At 45.2% G+C, this 18689-nt stretch overlaps 1 protein-coding gene across 4 annotated transcripts in view; it reads right to left on the reverse strand.

Annotated features, from left to right (window-relative positions):
• The window catches only part of sdk1a (sidekick cell adhesion molecule 1a), a 236247-nt gene that overhangs the window by 5431 nt on the left and 212127 nt on the right, over nt 1-18689 (reverse strand). For all 4 annotated transcript variants that reach the window (XM_028985095.1, XM_028985093.1, XM_028985092.1 and 1 more), the window contains 13 exons: nt 17716-17917; nt 16625-16728; nt 15763-15833; nt 14873-15005; nt 12354-12410; nt 11509-11610; nt 9014-9129; nt 8070-8256; nt 6493-6630; nt 6206-6367; nt 5698-5823; nt 5262-5426; nt 1662-1799 (listed from right to left, as the gene is read on the reverse strand). In XM_028985095.1, the coding sequence (XP_028840928.1) occupies nt 1662-1799; nt 5262-5426; nt 5698-5823; nt 6206-6367; nt 6493-6630; nt 8070-8256; nt 9014-9129; nt 11509-11610; nt 12354-12410; nt 14873-15005; nt 15763-15833; nt 16625-16728; nt 17716-17917 (1701 nt within the window). The remainder of the gene's footprint in view (nt 1-1661; nt 1800-5261; nt 5427-5697; nt 5824-6205; nt 6368-6492; nt 6631-8069; nt 8257-9013; nt 9130-11508; nt 11611-12353; nt 12411-14872; nt 15006-15762; nt 15834-16624; nt 16729-17715; nt 17918-18689) is intronic.

Here is an 18689-nt window from a genome sequence, read left to right on the forward strand (position 1 = left end):
ATTATATCGCTGCAGCTCAAAAATGCAGTTTTTTCTGGCAGTTTTTTCTGCTCCTGTGTAGTTTACTGCTGTGCATGAACAGTTCCCACTAGAGAGGCACATGGTAATTTGGATTAAACAGAGTTACTGCAGGTTTTAAATGTTGGAGTGGATTTAAACCGTAATAAAATGTCCATAGCAGTAAAAGGACAAAAAAAAACTCAAAATAAATGAATTGATATAGAGCCAACATGAACATGAATATATAATTATGTTTATGCAGGAATGATATGATAGGGTGGTAGTAGCCTAGTGGGTAACACATTCGCCTATGAACCAGAAGACCCGGGTTCAAATCCCACTTACTACCATTGTGTCCCTGAGCAAGACACTTAACCCTGAGTGTCTCCAGGGGGGACTGTCCCTGTAACTACTGATCGTAAGTCGCTCTGGATAAGGGCGTCTGATAAGTGCTGTAAATGTAAATATTTTTTTTTCCTGAGTGCATTATATCACAACCGTACAAGCTCCAAAATCATTCATTTTTAATGTTCCATTTATTAACATTTAAAAGGTATTTTAAGGGCTAAAATTCTGATTATTTAGAACTCATTGAAATCATGTAAAGATGATTTTGGTATGAAATACACCACCATTTAGGACTATTTAAAATTTTTTGTTTTTCTATAATAAATAACCATGAAATAATTATGTAGTTAAACCCAGTTCTGCTGATGCACTAGATACTGTAGTATTGTGATTTTGGCTAGGTTTATTGCTTCTTTAATCAGTGCAACTGTTTTTAGCTAAATTAAGATCATTAAAATGGTCCTTTAAAAGGTTAAATAACCTTTTAAAGTGACCAACTTGGGTTTGAACGCAGCATTCCATTTTTGCTCTACATGTAAGTTCCTCTCTACATGTATGTCTACATCTATTCCATCGATAACAGACATCTCCAGCCACCAGACTCATTTACAACATAAACACAGAAGTTTTCACCTATTTGATGTCTTTATAATACACCAAACAATTGTTTCCCATCCAATGACAATTTTAAATGACCCTAAACCTTTGAACAATAGTGCAGCGCTGGGTAAGGATACATGATCAATCCATGAATATCACTATTATCTGCTCAATTACTACCTGTGAAACGTTGCTGAACCTAAGGTGTAGAACAGCAGTGTTTGTGTGATTAGTGATTATACATTGTATTCCTCATAATGTCATGATCTTGATGTCGACTAGTCACTGACTGGTTACTTCATTAGAAACACCAATCATGTAGGGTTACCTTGAGTTGTGAGTGTGTTGTACAGCTTTATTCAGCTTTTCACCAAGGGTCAGTTTCTGACCACAGGAACACTCCTGGCTGGACATCACTGTCAACCTAGCTGTGATGCTCACGTGTGTAAAAAAAAAAAAACAATACAACATCCCACTATCACATTGGGCTCACTGGTCCGCACTTCTACAGCTGTGGACCTATAAACCCACTCCTGATGAGACGGGAGGGTAAGGCTCCTACCAGCTGGCTATAGCCGAGGGACTTTTCTGGCACCCAGGTCAAAAAGGGTGAGGAAGTGACTGTAGAGCAGTGGTGTCAAACCTCTGTATTTCATTCTTGGTGGTGTAGGTGGTGTAAGAAGAGGTGAATTAACAAGTTGGAATTCACTTACCCGTGCCACAGCTCTTGTACTTCCTGTTTTGGCCGTGAAGCAAAAGCCCAAACACCACGAGCAGCAGCAGGATTAGAGCGCACAGTGCCAGGACGATGAGGAACCACCACTCCTCATAGAAGGGCGTCTCCAGCTGGGCTGTGTGTGCACGAGAGACAAAAAAGAAGGAAACCATTTAAACTGATATAATAATGAAGTCCAGCAGAGTCAGAGTGGGATATTTTTTTTTCTAAACTCTCTTAAAGTCCTGCAAGAAGAACGCTGCTGCGTTAGAATCTAGCAAAAGAGCTGGAGTGAGAATGCTGTACTAAACTGCCATTTTGCTACAGACGGAACAGCTTATTTGCACCAGACAGTCAGCCCCAGACGACTGTGGAGTTAAGTGGTGCTGAACTACTGAACGGTGGGAGAATAAGAGGCTTTTTGGGCTAACAGTCACCATGCAGCATTTCTCAATGATGGTCTTTATATAGAACCAAAAAAAAGAAGTAAGTCCTCCCTTCCCCAGCCTCTACTGTAAGTCTACGCATCCAAACTTTTTTTCTTTGCACATCAACCAAGGAGTCGATGGCCCAGTTGTGCCAAACCGACAGTCTCCAGACATGTGGAGAGATGGCAGTTGACTGACTGGTTTGACAACAACGTTGAGCAGGAGTGGCATCAGCTCAGACGAGGCTGTGACAGTGATGCAGGCGCGATAAATTTTTCAGTTTGAACTCATGCGGCACCTTGAACACGAAAAGGACACTGTGGGCCGGGGAGTGGAGTATTTGACGCTCTACTGGGCATCACAAACAGGCACAGACCAGCCAGAAGCTAGTAACTTCTAAGAAGAGCCTTTATCAAGTCATTCAAATTCTGAATCACTTTGTGCTCAGTAGTTCTTTTGAAAGCCCTTATTTAGTCATCTGAGTTAACTTTATAAAGCCTGTAAAAGGTACTTAACCTTGATTCCATTTGCAGTTTATTGTCAAGTGACTTCACGTGGTCATAATGAAAGAGCAATGAAGAGTTTGCATAAGTCAAGTAATTTTCTGCTTGCTGGAATATTTGGCATTGAAGAGTTGAAAATGGATTCCCTTCAGTTTCATTTTGTACCTATATAAACAATAAGTCACTAATTCATTCACTCATTCATCCACAATTCTGTTTTGAATCAGAAGGTGTCTACAGACATGTCTATAAATATTGGGTCATTGACAAAATTCTAAATCCACAATGGATTTAAAATCAAAGTAATTTTTTTTAAAGTGAAGTGATTATCACACGTGATACACAGCAGCACAGCACACAGTGCAAACAGTGAAACCCATCACCCTGAGTGAGCAGTGGGCAGCCATGACAGGCGCCCGGGGAGCAGTGTGTGGGGACGGTGCTTTGCTCAGTGGCACCTCAGTGGTACCTTGGCAGATCGGGATTCGAACCAGCAACCTTCTGATTACGGGGCCGCTTCCTTAACCACTAGGCCACCACTGCCCCCCAGTTAATGTGACTTAACTGGAGACTTTCAGCTTTAGTTTGAGGGTATTTACATCCAAATTAGGTGAACAATGTAGGAATTACTTTGCATGTGTGCCTCCCACATTTTAAAGGACCAAAAGTTATGTGACAACTGATTGCTCAGCTGTTCCACAGCCAAGTGTGTGTTATTCCCTCCTTACATCATTAACAAGGAGCGGATAAAAGGTCTAGAGTCCATTTTAAGTGTGCCATTTGCACTTGGAATCTGTTGCTGTCCACTCTCAATATGAGATACAAAGCTGTTACTATCAGTGAAGCAAGCCATTATTAGGCAAAAAATAAAAAGAAACCCATTAGAGATAGAGCATACACATTAGGTGTGCAAGTTTGGAACATTATTCAAAAGAAAACACCGGTGAGCTCAGCAACACCAAAAGACCCCAGTGGATAACCGAAGAATTCTTTCCCTGGTGAAGAAAACCCCTTCCCAACCGTTGGCCAGAAGACGAACACTCTCCAGATGTATGTGTGTCACAAATCACCACAGAGGGTTCACCACAAGACGTAAACCACTGGTGAGTCTCAAAAACAGGAAGGCCAGATTAGAGTTTGCCAAACAACACCTAAAAAAGCCTTTACAGTTCTCGAACAACATCCTATTGATGGATGAGACAAAGATCAACTTGTTCCAGACTGATGTGAAGAGAAAGGTATGGAGAAGGATAGAATCTGCTCATGATCCAAAAACACACCACCTCATCAGTGAAGCATTGTGGTGGTCGTGTCATGGTGTGGGCATGTATGGCTGCCAATGGACCTGGTTCCCTGGTATTTACTGATAATGTAATTCTGAAGTGTTTCAGGCAATATTATCTGCTCATATTCTGCCAAATATGGGCTGGTAGAAGCCTAGTGGGTAACACACTCGCCTATGAACCAGAAGACCCAGGTTCAAATCCCACTTACTACAATTTTTGAGGCAAAAAAATTGAATTTCAATCACCTGACCTGAATGTGACTGAGCATGCATTTCAATTGCCAAAGTCAAAAGTGTTTCTGAAGTGTTTCAGGCAATATTATCTGCTCATATTCTGCCAAATAGGGGTGGTATTTGCAAAACTGAATGGAAAATGCCCCAAGAACAAGCAGGAATTGAAGAGTTGCAGTAGAGAACACACACATGTCTATGTGTTCCAGACTTCAGGGTGCAATTGACAGCAAAACATTTGTGACCAAGTATTAAAAAGTGAAAGTTTGATTTCTGATTGTTAGTCTGTCCCATTACTTTTGGTCCTGTAAAAAGTGGGAGACACATATTCAAACTGTTATAATTAAAGTGGTGTGAAGCTTCTGATTACAGGGCTGCTTCCTTAACCGCTAGGCCACCACTGCCCCTTACTGCCTTGCTCTGTTCTTCTGACTGCTTCATATGAATCATATCGTTTTCTTGCTTTAGCAAAGTTCTTTAGCCAAATTTGTGCTTTTTGGAATGCACGTTTGATTTTTCTAGGTTAACGGTTGGTTCCCTACTAGGGTAGGACCACCCTGTCATAATATATACAAGCTTCTGATTAATTTTTGATAATCAAATTCTTTAACAAGAGTGCAAGTTAAATATTTCAACAAAACTTACGCTGTCAGTACATTGCAACAGTACATTGCAAGTTCTTGCCGTGTCTACATCTGTTTCAGGAATAAATTCAGACTTGCATGTTTTATTTAGTATTATTAAAATCTTCATCAAACACTGTGAACTCTTTCATGCTTAGCCATTTAAAGAAAAGCTTCTTTGCCTGCATGGAGTGCTCCCAAAAAGGCAAAAGAAATCTTCCTGCTCATCCACAGAAGACTTCAGAATGGCCCATTTGTTTAATGACACTAGTAGCTTTTACCTTTAAAGGTGCCCACACGCTGACCTGAAACTGAAGTTTTATTACTGTGTTACCGATACCAGATATTAGCAGATTGCTGCTGTATAAATCCCTGTGACTGAACACCTTCATTTCATTCAGAAAGATAACAGCTGATAAGTGCATGATGTCACTGTGTAATGTTATGCAAAAAAGCCATCACATGCAATTAAGACATCAATTTACTGCTATGAATGTTCAATTTGAGGGTTTGTAAACATGCAGTTACCTGACATGGCAGCAGATGGCGCACTGGGTTCACCATAGCCAAACTCGTTGATGGCGAGGACCCGAAACTGGTAGCTCACCCCCTGCCTCAGGCGGTCCAGGCTGACGCTGTGACTGGTGCTGCTGGGGGGCAGGTGCCTCACAAAGGTATCCCATAAGCCCTCGTCTGTGTGGGGAAGGAGGGTCGCGTGAGCGGGAAATGTCACAGAGTTGGCGGCCATCTGTTGCGCGCTCTCAGGCAGCCCTGACTGCGTCTCATTACAGCATCCCACTCCGCGTACTTAACAGATGCTCACACATGAGGTACAGCTCCTCCTTTTAACACGGCATGGGACACGCTGTGCCGGGCGACTGAAGCAAACTAATTACAAAATCTCCGGGTTCTGCAACAACCAACTAAAGCTAAACTACAACATTGAGTTCCTTAAAATCCTTGCCTGAGGGCCGCGCCTCGATGACATAGCCGGTGATCTGGCCCAACCCGATGTCTCCTGGTGACCAGTGGATTGTGAGGGCGGAGGTTGACTTTGTGATGGACATTTCTTTGGGAGAACTTGGAGATCCTGTTAACAAGAATAAATAATAAAAAAAAAAGAAATCATGAGCATTGGGATAAATATACATGCAGCAAGCATCTAGTATGCAAATGTACAGACTTTACGTTGACCCGCTGCTGCTGCTGCTTCAAAGCCTCCACTCGGACTCAGTTAAATGATTTCTCTCACTGTCTCATGAGCCTCAATATTTCATAATGAAAATTAATAACTGCACCAAGGCTTGCATAAGCCAAGTCAATGGAAGTGCGCAACGCCGCCTCTGTGTTTGCTGAACCTGACGCCTACACCACTGTGACCTATTGATCTGCTCTCGACCAAGTATTTATTATTTTGCTGTGAGCTCATAATGACTCTACGTGTTGAGAAACAGAGAAAGACACTTTCTCACCTTGCATGGGTCCCGCTGTGATGTTGGCCTGGGCCTCCGGACCGTAGCTGATGGTTTTGGCCTGAACACGGAAGCAGTAGGTCACTCCTTTGGTCAGATCCCGGACCTTCAGCCAGCGTTGCCAGCTACCCCTGATGTCCACCGTCACAACCTTGCTGACCCCTGCAGGGATGGAAAAGGTTCTGTCACTGAAACACAGGCTGGCCATTCAGGCTCAAATTTGGCTGAGCTGCTTTATGCATCAACTCCGTTCCAATCAATGTGGTAAATTTCAGGCCTGGACGTACCGTGAATGGGTGCAGTGGGCTCATAGATGACCCTGTAGCCCTCCACCACGCCGTTGGGGGACAGGGGGAAGCCCCAGGACACGTTCAGAGTGCTGCCCGTCACCTCCGAAAATGACACGAATCCGGGCGCGCTGGGGGCTGAAGAAGAGAACGTTGTTGTCAGGAACTCCAGCCAGTTTGATAACACATTAATCTGTGGACTGGAGAATGCGGAGTAATTGAGTGGGGAAATGAATTTGTGGGACTGTTTTGGAGACAGGGTTTGGGTCCATTTGTCACTCTAGATCAATCAGATCAATACAAAGTGATTGTGAGTGATGGTATTTGTCCTACAACAAAAATATTCCTGTCTTGATGGAACTTGTGCCTTCTAGGGTGACCACAATCCTGTCCATAGAGCTTGAGAATCACTTGAGTGGTTGATAAGAACAAAAACAATGTAAATAATTAATATGATAATTGATAAGACCTTCAGTCACCAGATTCCAAATCAACTCAACACTGAAATGATGGACTTGATCTATTGAAGGTGGGGCTGCAACAAACAATTCTGATAGTCCAATCACACACCGTTACCTCTTTATATATATATTTGTTATGTGTGTTGTTATTTGGTTAATTCAGATAACACAATTACCAAATAACTGGCTACTTATCTCAGGCTTGAAATTCGAAAGTCTTCTATTACCAATTTTAGGGCAATTCACCCAATATAAGGCCTAAGATTGGCTGTAAAGAATTTCTAAAGAGACACGGTTGATATTGATGTGCAGATGGCACTTATATAGATCCAAACGCCAGTGAATGTACAAATCATAAACAACTGACATTCTGATTTATAGCAGCTAGATGAAATAATAAAAGAAATACAATTAATACTTAATAATGCAATAATTAAAAATTGGTATATGGTAATTGGTATATGGTTCACAAACTGGTCAGTACGGTGCTTTCTTCAAAAGTAGCAGGGGGAAAGCCAAACTCATCGGCTACTCATTGCAAGAATGGTGCCCATACTTCCAGTAGAAGCCACTCACTTTGCTTTTTTTCCTGCCACCCACCTTATTCCATGCAGAGCACAGCAGGGAAAGAGTTACAAGCTCATGGTATTTATGCTCTTGCCTGTAAAATCAGCATGTGCTGTTGTCTGCATGCAAATCTATTAGCTTGCTATTTGAGGAAATGTCAGGAAAAAACCCAGAAAGGTTTTTTCCCCCCTCGCTGTGTGCAAATGAGGTCGCATCAACTCCATTTGAATAATGTAAAAATTGTTTTTCTTTTCTCTTTTTCCTGTGACTGGTGGGTAGCGCACCTCATTTCAATAAAGTAAAGCCTAAGGTCAGATGATTCCCTGGCTGGCTAAGATTTGTACAGACAGAATTCATAGAGTGCCTAATTTAATGTGAAACACATGAACAACTCAGACGAACAAGGGAAAAGGGGAGGAATAATGAGGGAGGAAAAAATGTGCGGCCCATAAGCCACCAGGTGCAGCTTGCTGATTTTTTACAACAATTTCAAAACAGCACAAGGGAAACAGGAAACGGGAAAGAGCCAGACGGAGCCCTCAGGCCCACCTGCTTGTAAAGTGCGCCCCCTCCTGGGCTCGCTCATCGGACCGTCCCCTGCCGCATTGAAGGCGGAGAGCTTGACCAGGTAGAAGGTGTAGCTGGTAAGGTTCTTCAGCCTCACCGTGGTCTCGGGGATGAAGAGGATCTTGACTTTCTCCGTCTCGTTCTGGTTGTCCATCTCCCAGTAGTGGATCTGCAAGCAGAGGACGATACTGCAGACTCGGGCGGGGCACGGGCTGCCTAATAACTGATTAATAACCCCAGCAGGGAGCAACATTGCTTAATATGTTCAGATTAATGGACGGTAAAACACGACTGTCAACGAAATGATCCTTAAAGTCATTTCACCCATGTCACTTAACTCTTCTTATGATGCTGCAGGAGGACTAGGAACTGATGGGCAGTCAGTTCATGGGTGTTGAGACTCATCAAAATTTAGGTTAAGCCTCATGTCTGTTTAGAACGTTAAAGAAATTCTGTTTCATAATCTAATTTACTGCTAGTATACAGTCATTAATACCACCACCATGTCCTGTACGATCTGGTGATTTTCACGTTACATTTGTGTCGGTGTCGGTGGATAGGAATTTGGACAGGAATTTGTGATTAGTGGATGTTTATTTTGAATACAGATTCTAAAAGTGTTCACTAAAGTTGACTAAATGTAATTTTTTTATTAATGTTCCGTAGAGTCAGAAACCCCACAAAAAAAATCAACTACTGAGAATTATAGATTTCATTGCCTAATAATAATAACCCCGTCACTGGGGACACATGTGGCAGTGTATGTTGTGGTGATGGTTTCATGGCTGCTTACTGCTCACTAAGGGTGATGGTTAAAAGCAGAAGACACATTTTGTTGTGTCAACGTGTGTTTCACAATGACAATCACCTCACTTTTTTCCCATTTTGGTGTAAATCTTTTGCCATTCACAAGAACCGAGACTCACCTTGTAGCCCTGTATTATCCCATTCTGCGTCTCCACCGGCGGTGGCTCCCACAGCACCTCCAGCTGAGTGGACGACAGGCTGTTGATTTGGATGTTCTGCGGAGCCACTGACGGAGCTGCAGACAGCAGAGTGGACATGAGCCTGGAGCCCAACAAGGCCTTCGCCACAGCACCCCTAGACCCTAAAGGTCACCATTAAAAGCTCTTCGATACATGCCATCTGCTGCTGGAGGGTATTTTTTTCCATGAAACCTTTGTGTTTATTTAGTCTTCTACCTGCAGTTAATCAGCAGATGGTACCTTTGCTGCACGGCGTGATAAAAAGGGGGGGGTGCAGGGGGTTATCGTCTGAAACAAAATATCTCAAAAATCCCTCACCAAACGGCGAGGACTTTTTTTGATCCCCGGCCACGGTTGAGCAGGCTTAGAGGCCAGTGCCCCCTTTTCCCAGCATCCCCCGCCACCTGCGGCGGCCGGCTTCCTAGACGCCCCCCGCGGATCCTTGCTAAACCTGACGTTAATCAGCGGGAAATTCATTTGTTTGTTTGGCGGGTGCACCTCCTGCTGTTGGGAGACATCTCCCAGCCTGCCCCCTTTAATGACGCTGCTAATAACCTGGTACTGATAACCCCGGCTGCACCGCCAGCTGCCGCGGTTCTTTATGACAGATTCATATTTACTGCTTCATTAAACCGCTTATGAGAGACGATCAGAAGATGACGGGGAAAAAAAAAACTAAGAAATAAAAGAATTAAAAGTAGTAATAAGTGTTGCACCGCCATCGCAGCAGGTGTTCTCCGAACACACAAGCAACGCTTCAAAACCAAACCGCGAGGTCAAGAAACCGCCGTAGCGTCCGTGTGTGTACGCTGCAAAATTAAACAGCGAAGTGACAGCTTGCATATAAAACAATTTGCACGCTTTCAATAGTTCTGAGAGCAGCCGTGAAATGCATGCTAACTGGACTTCTGGACAAAGGACGAGACACGAGATGGTAGATGAATGCAGTCTGGTGTTATGATGATGATAAAAAAAAGAAAAGAATAAACTAGCCGTAACTTATTTCTGGTGAAACACTCAGGTATGCTGAGTGCTTCTATCCCAACTAGGGCCTCGTTTTCGTGGGACGTCATTTAGAGGTTGTGTCGCCATTACCGCAGCTCATTAGACGATGCGGCCTGTTCCAGCAGTGCTGCTATGCAGGCGCCGTTATATAAACCCTCCCGGAACAATGGCTCTTTCAAGCGTCGGGACACTTTGCAGGCAGTCTGGAGGAGCTCTGGCCACTTAACAAATTTTGGCATACAAGCGAAAGCAAACCAGACTAGGGGCAGTGGTGGCCTAGCGGTTAAGGAAGCGGCCCTGTAATCAGAAGGTTGCCGGTTCGAATCCCGATCCGCCAAGGTGCCACTGAGCAAAGCACCCCACACACTGCTCCCCGGGCGCCTGTCTTGGCTGCCCACTGCTCACTCAGGGTGATGGGTTAAATGCAGAGGACAAATTTCACTGTGTGCATCGTGTGCTGTGCTGTGCACATGTGACAATCACAAAAAACTGCTGGTCCGATTAATATTGCAGCGATGAATGTGCTGGTATTAGCTGCTTCTCTGGAGCGGAAGCTCGATGCTGAGGCTGTGTGTGTGTGTGTGTGTGTGTGTGTGTGCATGTTGCTACGTACTCGAGTGTAAGAACAATATGTTTCAGCTGTCAAATGCACAGCGAGCTGCCCCCTTTACTCCCCTGTAAAACCTCTATTTCAGCAAGGTCAAGCACACAGTAGTACAATATACTGGGGGAGAGGGAGGGAGAGAGGGCGGGGCTGCCCGGAGAAGGAACCACGTTGGGACGCAGAAGCTCCTGGCGTGCCGCAGGAGAGAAGGGACGTTCTCTGACGTTCTGTACTTTACTCGCTTGACAAACAAGATGGTGACACTTGGTCATTTTTCACTCGGCTTTGATACAACGGCCGTCGAGGTTTGCGGGGGAGCGACCCTAGCACCTGGTGAAGGATGTCTGTCGGAGCTCCTGACTGATCTCCCTTCCTCTAAAACAGTCAGCAGTTTCAGCACTGGCCAGGGTCCCTGTCACAATAACTCCATCCGCAACTCCTCCTTTTCCCACCCACCTTCGCCCCCTTCGGCAAATTTCCCCTCCCTCTTGACACACAGGAGAGCTTGTAATTCATATCTGTCAGAGCCCCCCATTCTTTTCGGTGGCAAACCACCCTGTCCTCCCGGGCATTTCAATTCAACCCCGACGCCCCCCGCCACCCACCGCCTGTTACTGCGGTCACAGCCAGCGGAGCCCTCACAGAGCCGCGCTGTTTAAGGAATGCTAAACACCAGCTGACCTTCTGAATAACAGATGTAACGGATCCTAGATAGATTGCGGAAAAGGGCAAAACAGACTTTATGATGGATTTGTCCCGCGATAACGTTCCAGGGCTGTTTTTACATGTAATAGCGACGGCGCTCGGGAGACCTCCGCATCCTTACCTGCCTCGCCGACGAACACTTCCACTGGAGCACTGGGTGGGCTCTCGCCAATCACGTTGTACGCAGTCATCACTATTTCATAACGCCGGTACTTGTGAAGCTCTGGAACAAAAGCATTATTATTTATTAACATTAGTTAACATTTGGAAGCCTAATCTCTAATCTGTGTGGCCTCCGTTGACCTCGTCTTTAATGCAGTGAAGAATATCATCTTTTGAAGATGGACAATGGATCAATATAAAATCTAAAGGCTGTATTCACTAAGCAATCTTGACCACATGACATCAGGTGCAGTTCCCTGTGTCGGGGACAGCACAGGATATTCAAGCACGGGTTCCAAACCACAGGGAGTGGAAAACGCTAATGAGTAAACGGCGGCTCATCACCAGAAGCTGGGAAGTAAAATTACCCATCAGGCACAGCACCGCAGAGGACACATTTCGTTGTGTCACCATGTGCTGTGCTGCAGTGTTTCACAATGACAATCCCTTCACTTTCACTCTCATACTGACTACTTATCAGAGGCAGGGTATGTCTAGAAATATACAAGTACATCTATAGACATTTTATCAGATTACTTATGCATGAAAAAGGCATAATTTTTAAAGCCGGAAAGAAAATCATTACATATTGCTATGGCATGACTGTATATACGAGTCCTTTAAAAACGTGACATCAACTGCTTTTGTGACTGATTCCCCCGTGAATATCGACCGGCAAATTGTTTGCAGTCATGAGAGAGCCTTGAGGAAGCGCCTTGTAATTTTGAACAGGAAGAGCTTTTTTTGTCTGGACTTCGAAGGCAGGCGCACTCAAAACAGACGGGCGAATAAATGCAGACTTACGCGTTAGTTCGAACTCCGTTAACGAAGGATTGCTCACCGTCTTCACCGTGCTTTTGGCTGTCGGGGAGCGGGAGGAGGAGAGAGGAAGACGAGGAATATATTACAACACAAGCCAGGTTGGCAAACACAAATCAAAGAGAGGTTTCATAACACGGCAGTAAATTCTCAGCTCTCGGCCCGAACTTGCTCGTCACAGGCAACTCCTCCAGATTGATGAATTCTCGCAACGCTCATCCCGGCTTCGGCGAGGACCCCAATCAAACACGCCGCGAGACACCAGAGGCTCGCTGATTAATGATTCAACAGCCAATACAGTACAGAGCCGCACATAACAAGGCCCGGACGAGGCAGATAAGACCTTGGAAACATGCGCTCTTCTTTCAATTACCAAAAACCCACTTGGATACCAGAATGCGCCGAAATGCGCAGGAGAGCGCGCCTCATCTGCTTCATAGAGGGCTCGTCTTTTCATCGTGGCGTGTGTCGCCCCGTGACGCTCCTGTCACCAGGTGTGGTGTGGATGTAAAGTGCTGCATCACTTGACCAAAAAAAAAAAAAAAAAGGCAGGATTGCGCTCGCCCGTTCTTCAGCCCGAGGAAACCAAGCGTTATTCAGATACCTTAACAGGCCCGGCTGGGACCATCGCATGTAGACAGCGAGGCCTGCGGCGTTTACCGAGGCTACGCTTGGCCTGGGAGGCCGGAAGAGATATTACACTCCCAGCAATAAGCTTCCTCGCGCCGCCGCTCCCAGCCTGTGCATTTAAATGCTGTCAGCATTGCTGAGTCCAATTTGTCAAAGGAGATTTAGCGCCGGAACAGTGGCTCCTCAGAGGAGTGCAGTGGCACGCTCCACGGAGACCGGACCTGAGCCGAGACTCATGATTCCACACCTAGTGCGGCTCCGAGCACGTAATGCCTTCGCCCAGACTGGGCTGGCCGGCGGAAAATTACCCCGAGATGAAGAAGGGCGGGGGGGGGGAGCGGTGGGTCTATATGTCCACGGCTTTCGCCAAGAAAAGAGGAGAAGAAGAAAAGATAAGCATAATGACACATATTTCATGGGCCGCTTTAACCTTTCTTATGGCACCGCCGGCTACAATCCAATTTTTATTTCTCAGCTCTTCTCCTTCAGCGCATAAGAAGTAGCAGGTTAGGCGCTTTATCACGGGCTGTTTTGAGTCACTCGCAATAATATACACTGATCAGCTTCATATTTTGCTGCATTAAGGCATCGACTCCACTAGACTTCTGATTGTATGCTGTGCTATCTGGCAACAGGCTTGTGAGGTGGTGCCTCCATGGATCAGCACTGTGTGTCCAGCACACGCCTCAGATGCTCAACTTACTTGGAGGTCAAAACCTCAAAACCCATGAAGGGGTGTATTTTGTCAGCAGTAGATGGTAAGTGTCAAATTAACATGCAAGACTCAAGGTTGCCCAGTCTTTGCCAGGTATGTGCTACATCAGGCACATGATATAAAAAGAAAACACGTTTTATCAGACCAGGTACCTCCTTCCATTGCACAGGGGACCAGTTATAATGCTCACGGCTCGGGTTTCTGAGGTTTAGGAGTTGAGGGAACCAAAGATGAAAGATGAAGTTGCTGGGGGTGTCAGCACAGTTTCTGTTTACCCTGAACATGGCATCCCTGCCCTGAACATGGCACGGCATGGACCAATCATCCAAGGTTTGAGTGATACTTATAAGCACAAACTTATCTGCAGTGACCATTCAGTCACTTTCATCAACATTCCGTACACAACATTCTGAAGCGATGGATACCAAGCATGACCTACATAAAATACAATTTACACTATTACACTTAAACCGAAACATGATGCTCAAATGAACATTGTCTGATGCACCAGTAATGATGAAGATGATATGAGTCTGAGTCTTTAAGGATTCACTGTAGTGGGCAGACTACGACGAGAGGAGGGAAAGGAATCCTTCCAGCCAGCATGGCGCCGCATAGTATGTGCCCTCTGACCCTTCCATAGTTATCTCTGTGGCCTGTGGATGGTTCCATGTGATCTTTGCATTACGACGGTTTGTGTTTTTCCTTTGTTTGATTAGAGGGGCAGATGTATCTCTCTGGGTGTCAGTCGCCTTCCAGAGGAGGGAGAGTTGTGACTCCTGAGAGTCTTTAATTGACTAGAGAGATAGGTCCCCGCATCTGGGTTTGACCGCCTGGGTCTCTGGTCGAGAGAGGTCTTTAGGATCCCAGAGCCATAAATCAAGGAATGCGATATAGGAAAGTCTGATTTTAGCTGCTAGTTCTCTATGATGTAGAATCGGACCATATGGGCATGTGGTGCAGCATCCAACCTGGGCGTGTTCCCTACACCCCAAACTCAGAAATTTAACAACCGCATATTATAACTTTTTCAGCTTTTTGAAATGAAATCTTCAGTGCATAATTTTTGAGGGCATTTCGTAAAACAATGAGGACAAAAAATCTCATCCACACACACACTCGGGCGCATAAAAGGCCCTGGCCGACGTCTCTCGCCTACCTGCCAGGTCCGTGTGTGCTGCCGAGCCGCTGACAGTCTTCTTGGGCTCCTGTGGAGAGCTGTCATACTGCAGCTCTCTGTAGTACAGCCTGTAGCCCACCAGCACTCCGTTCAGACCCTCGTCCCGGGGCCGCTGCACATCACCATCAAATCAAAGGTTAAACTCTTCACACTGCCATCATATCCCCCATTAAAGGTCGCTCCAGTGTTGAGAGAGCCGCGTCGTGAAAAATGGGGATGTAATCGCTGCGTAATCCCTGTGTCAGGATCTACGCCGCGCATTAGACAAATAAGAAATATCTGGGCTGCTCACTCTTTTAGGTAATTAACAAAGTCAGGGCTGTAAGTAATCAGCCCACGGCAGTGTCCGTGGCTGCAGTGATAAGGCCGCCTCATGGAGTGATGATCCATGACTCACAGGTCAGTGAATAAAGGATTCAGCCGCTAATTAATATCCCTTCAGAGGGCATGCTGGCTACGTGCATGGATATTAATTATCCCGAGCTCGCCGGGGTCCTCTGCGCGTGAACTCACTAAATGTACGTTCTCAATACTTCATGTCACCGAGATAGGCGACCTGCGCCGATGAATACTAAGTGAGTGGTGACAGGCCTCTCCGATAAAAAGGTCCCATCCGTTGATGGAAATCTGATAATTAAACACATTACGTCTCTAATGTGTGCATTTACTGGCGGAAAGGCTCCAGGGTTTGTGAACCTGGTTCTTGGAGGAGGGGGAGGAGTGTGGTGGGGGGAAGTAAAAAGCAGACTTAACACATTCCTTCCTAGAGCAGCCATGTGAAAACTTTATTGGCTCAGCTATACATTAGAGGCTTATGGAGCAAACAGAAGACCCCTGAGATGGAGAGCAGAAAGCATGATGGCACTTACCTGCCACTGCACCAGGACTGAGGTGGTGGTGGATGGCTTCACCGACTGAATAAGCGGCGCTTCATCGGGCACTGCACCGGAAAACATAGAAATGAAACAAAACAAAACAAAAAAAACACTGTCACCAGACCTTCAATAGAACCTTTGAAAACTCTACTATTTGGTATTGGATATTTAAAAACCGATATATAAGCAATTGTGAGATGGAAAAAATGCATCTTCAAGTCTAATGTTGTAATTCCCATATCACTGAGATCATCTACAGCAACTGGAATACAGTGTAGAGGCAACTGGCACAGTGTATTTTAACTGGCTGCATTCCATTTTTGAGAAGTGGTGATGACTTAGATTCATTAGTTAACCGATCAGAATGATCTATTTTGCATGCTTGGTCATTCATGTGGTCCTGAGATGTGTATAACAGAGATCATGTTAATGATGTCTGATGATGGTAATGTGAAGTGGTATTACAAAAATAATAATAAAAAAGGAACACAAGAACTAAGAGGCAGAATCCTATGCCCCTATATATGTTGCCAGATTGGGCAGATTTAATCCGTTTGTTTAAGGCAGTTTTGGCAGGTTTGTTTATAGGTCTATGAGTCTGGGTGGGTAGGTCATTCGTCCTCTCCAACATACTTGCGTCTATCTGCTTCTGCACATCCTGAAGACAGACTTGATGCTCTAAGCACTAGATCTATCACAGCACTTTGAATGTTCAGCTCACTGAGTTAGTTCTTTAGTTCGTTGGGCAAAAAATGGGATGCTGCGAGTTAACTTATTATTTTATTATTTATTATTCTTTTTTTAAACAGTGCCCTTTTGGCCACCACTGCATTAAAACACATCCCGGTGTTCTCACCGTCTTGTAAAGTGGTAATTGCATCCGTCTCCTGGCTGTATTTGCTGTCTCCAATGTCATTAGTCGCCATCATTCTCAGCTTGTAGGAAGTGAAGGGCTTCAGCCTGAGGAAGTACATGCAGCCCACAGGTTATTTCATATCTCGGCCAAAAAAGGTCCTGTCCATCAAAGAGGTACATCTTTCAGCGGCGCTCATGCGCCGGCCTTGGCGCCGCGTGATTGTCAGGTATTTTCAATCGCCGGCCCCTTGAGGGCATCACCACAGTGACTGGAAATATTTGCCCTTTCGGGAAAGTGAGTGTGGTAGGCGAGTGAAGACTGAACTAAATAATCTTTTTATTTTTTTTAAGGAGAGATGCAGTGTGAGGCTGGAAGCTTCAGATGCAGCTAAGGCCAGTTCCCTGAGCCTCAACCTGAAGAGGAACAAATCAAGTCGGACAAAAGAAAAAAAATCGCTTTAGGAGCGCCATAAAAAGCAGAGGGGGCCAGAAAGTCCTAAACACAGAGAGGGAAGCAATCATAATCACAACGAGATGGCCCTCTGACTGCATATAAAACACCATTTGACTGGCTGGATAATCACACCAAAAGTGTAATTCACATGCAGAGCCGCTGTGGCCTGCGATTCGGCCATCGCAGATTGCCTCGCGCTTTCTGAGTGACGATAAATCAGAGTGGATGAGAAAAAAAATAATAACAGTTCTTAGCTTTTAATAACAACTCCATCATATCGTTCACACCGTACAGTGGCCTGGGGCCCCATGAGGCTGGAGCCCTTGATAGGGAGGTAAAATACACTTGGTCATGCAGCCCACAGACAGAAATTGACCCCAACCAACCCAACCCTTTGTTATTCTTTTTCTGCATTATTGTTAGCACAGTTAGGTCTATGTGTGGTAGTAGCTTAATGGGTAACAAACTCGCTTATGAACAAGACGACCGCAAAGTCCCAGGTTTAAACCCCACTTACTACCATTGCATCAGAGCAAGACACTTAACCCTGAGTGTCACCAGGGGGGACTGTCCCTGTAACTACTGATTGTAAGTCGCTCTGAATAAAGGCCTCTGATAAATGTAATTGTAGGTCTTACCTGTCCACCACCCAGGAGCTGCTGTTGTGGCTGATGGGGGACGAGTGGGTGACCCAGTCCCCGTCTGGCAGCTCGCGGGTCTGCAGGGTGAAGTATCGCACCGGAGAAGAGCCATCTCCCCCGGGGAGCCACTGGACCTGCAGCCTGCGGGAGTCTACCTGCTCCTGGGGGACGGTGAGCTGCAGAGGAGGCTGCGGTCGTTCTGTGGAGGGAGCAGAGGACAGAGCGTTGGGGTCAGCCAGTGTGTGCCTCCTGCACATTGGCCCCTCCTGACCTCTCGGCCCTTTCTCCACCTCTGTTAAGACACTGCCAGCGACCCAATCGATTTTCATGGGAAAAAATCAATGAGGGGAGGCATAACTGTTATTGTAAAGGTGCCTGCTATCGATTGACATTAGAGATGCAGATTGTGCACCATGAAGCTTATTGAATGGACCCTCTGTCCTATGACTTGAACTGCTGTGTTTTAAGAAGAAGAAGAAGAAGAAGAAGAAGAAGAAGGAAAAAAAAGACTACTGGCCAAACACGGATTGTGCTCTGTTCAAAATTTAATTACAAGAAGACATGCTGCAAACATATGACTCTGACTGGATTGGAAGTTTAATGCAGGAGCAATTTAATGCACAGGTTAAAAAAAATAACCAGCAGCACAGACTCACTGCATCCTTTCAACTTATGGCCTGATGTGACAACCAATAGCTGGAGCCTTGTGTTAATACAAACTATAAAATAGATAAAGCAAGATCAATAACCTGTGTATGTATTGTGTATTTCTAATGCATTTCTAGTATTCAGAGCATTTAGTAATAATGAGCACAGTACTTAAACACTTAAAATATTCCACAGTGGAATATTCTTTTTGAACCTAAAAGCTATTATTTTGCCATGGTGATAGAAAGGTAGAGCATGGAATGGTGGGAACATATGCGCATATTGGAGGTTTGCCACCAACAGAATAAACCGTGTTTCAGAGT

This window comes from Denticeps clupeoides, chromosome 7 (assembly GCF_900700375.1).
Source record: "Denticeps clupeoides chromosome 7, fDenClu1.1, whole genome shotgun sequence".
NCBI classification, from domain to species: Eukaryota; Metazoa; Chordata; class Actinopteri; order Clupeiformes; family Denticipitidae; genus Denticeps; species Denticeps clupeoides.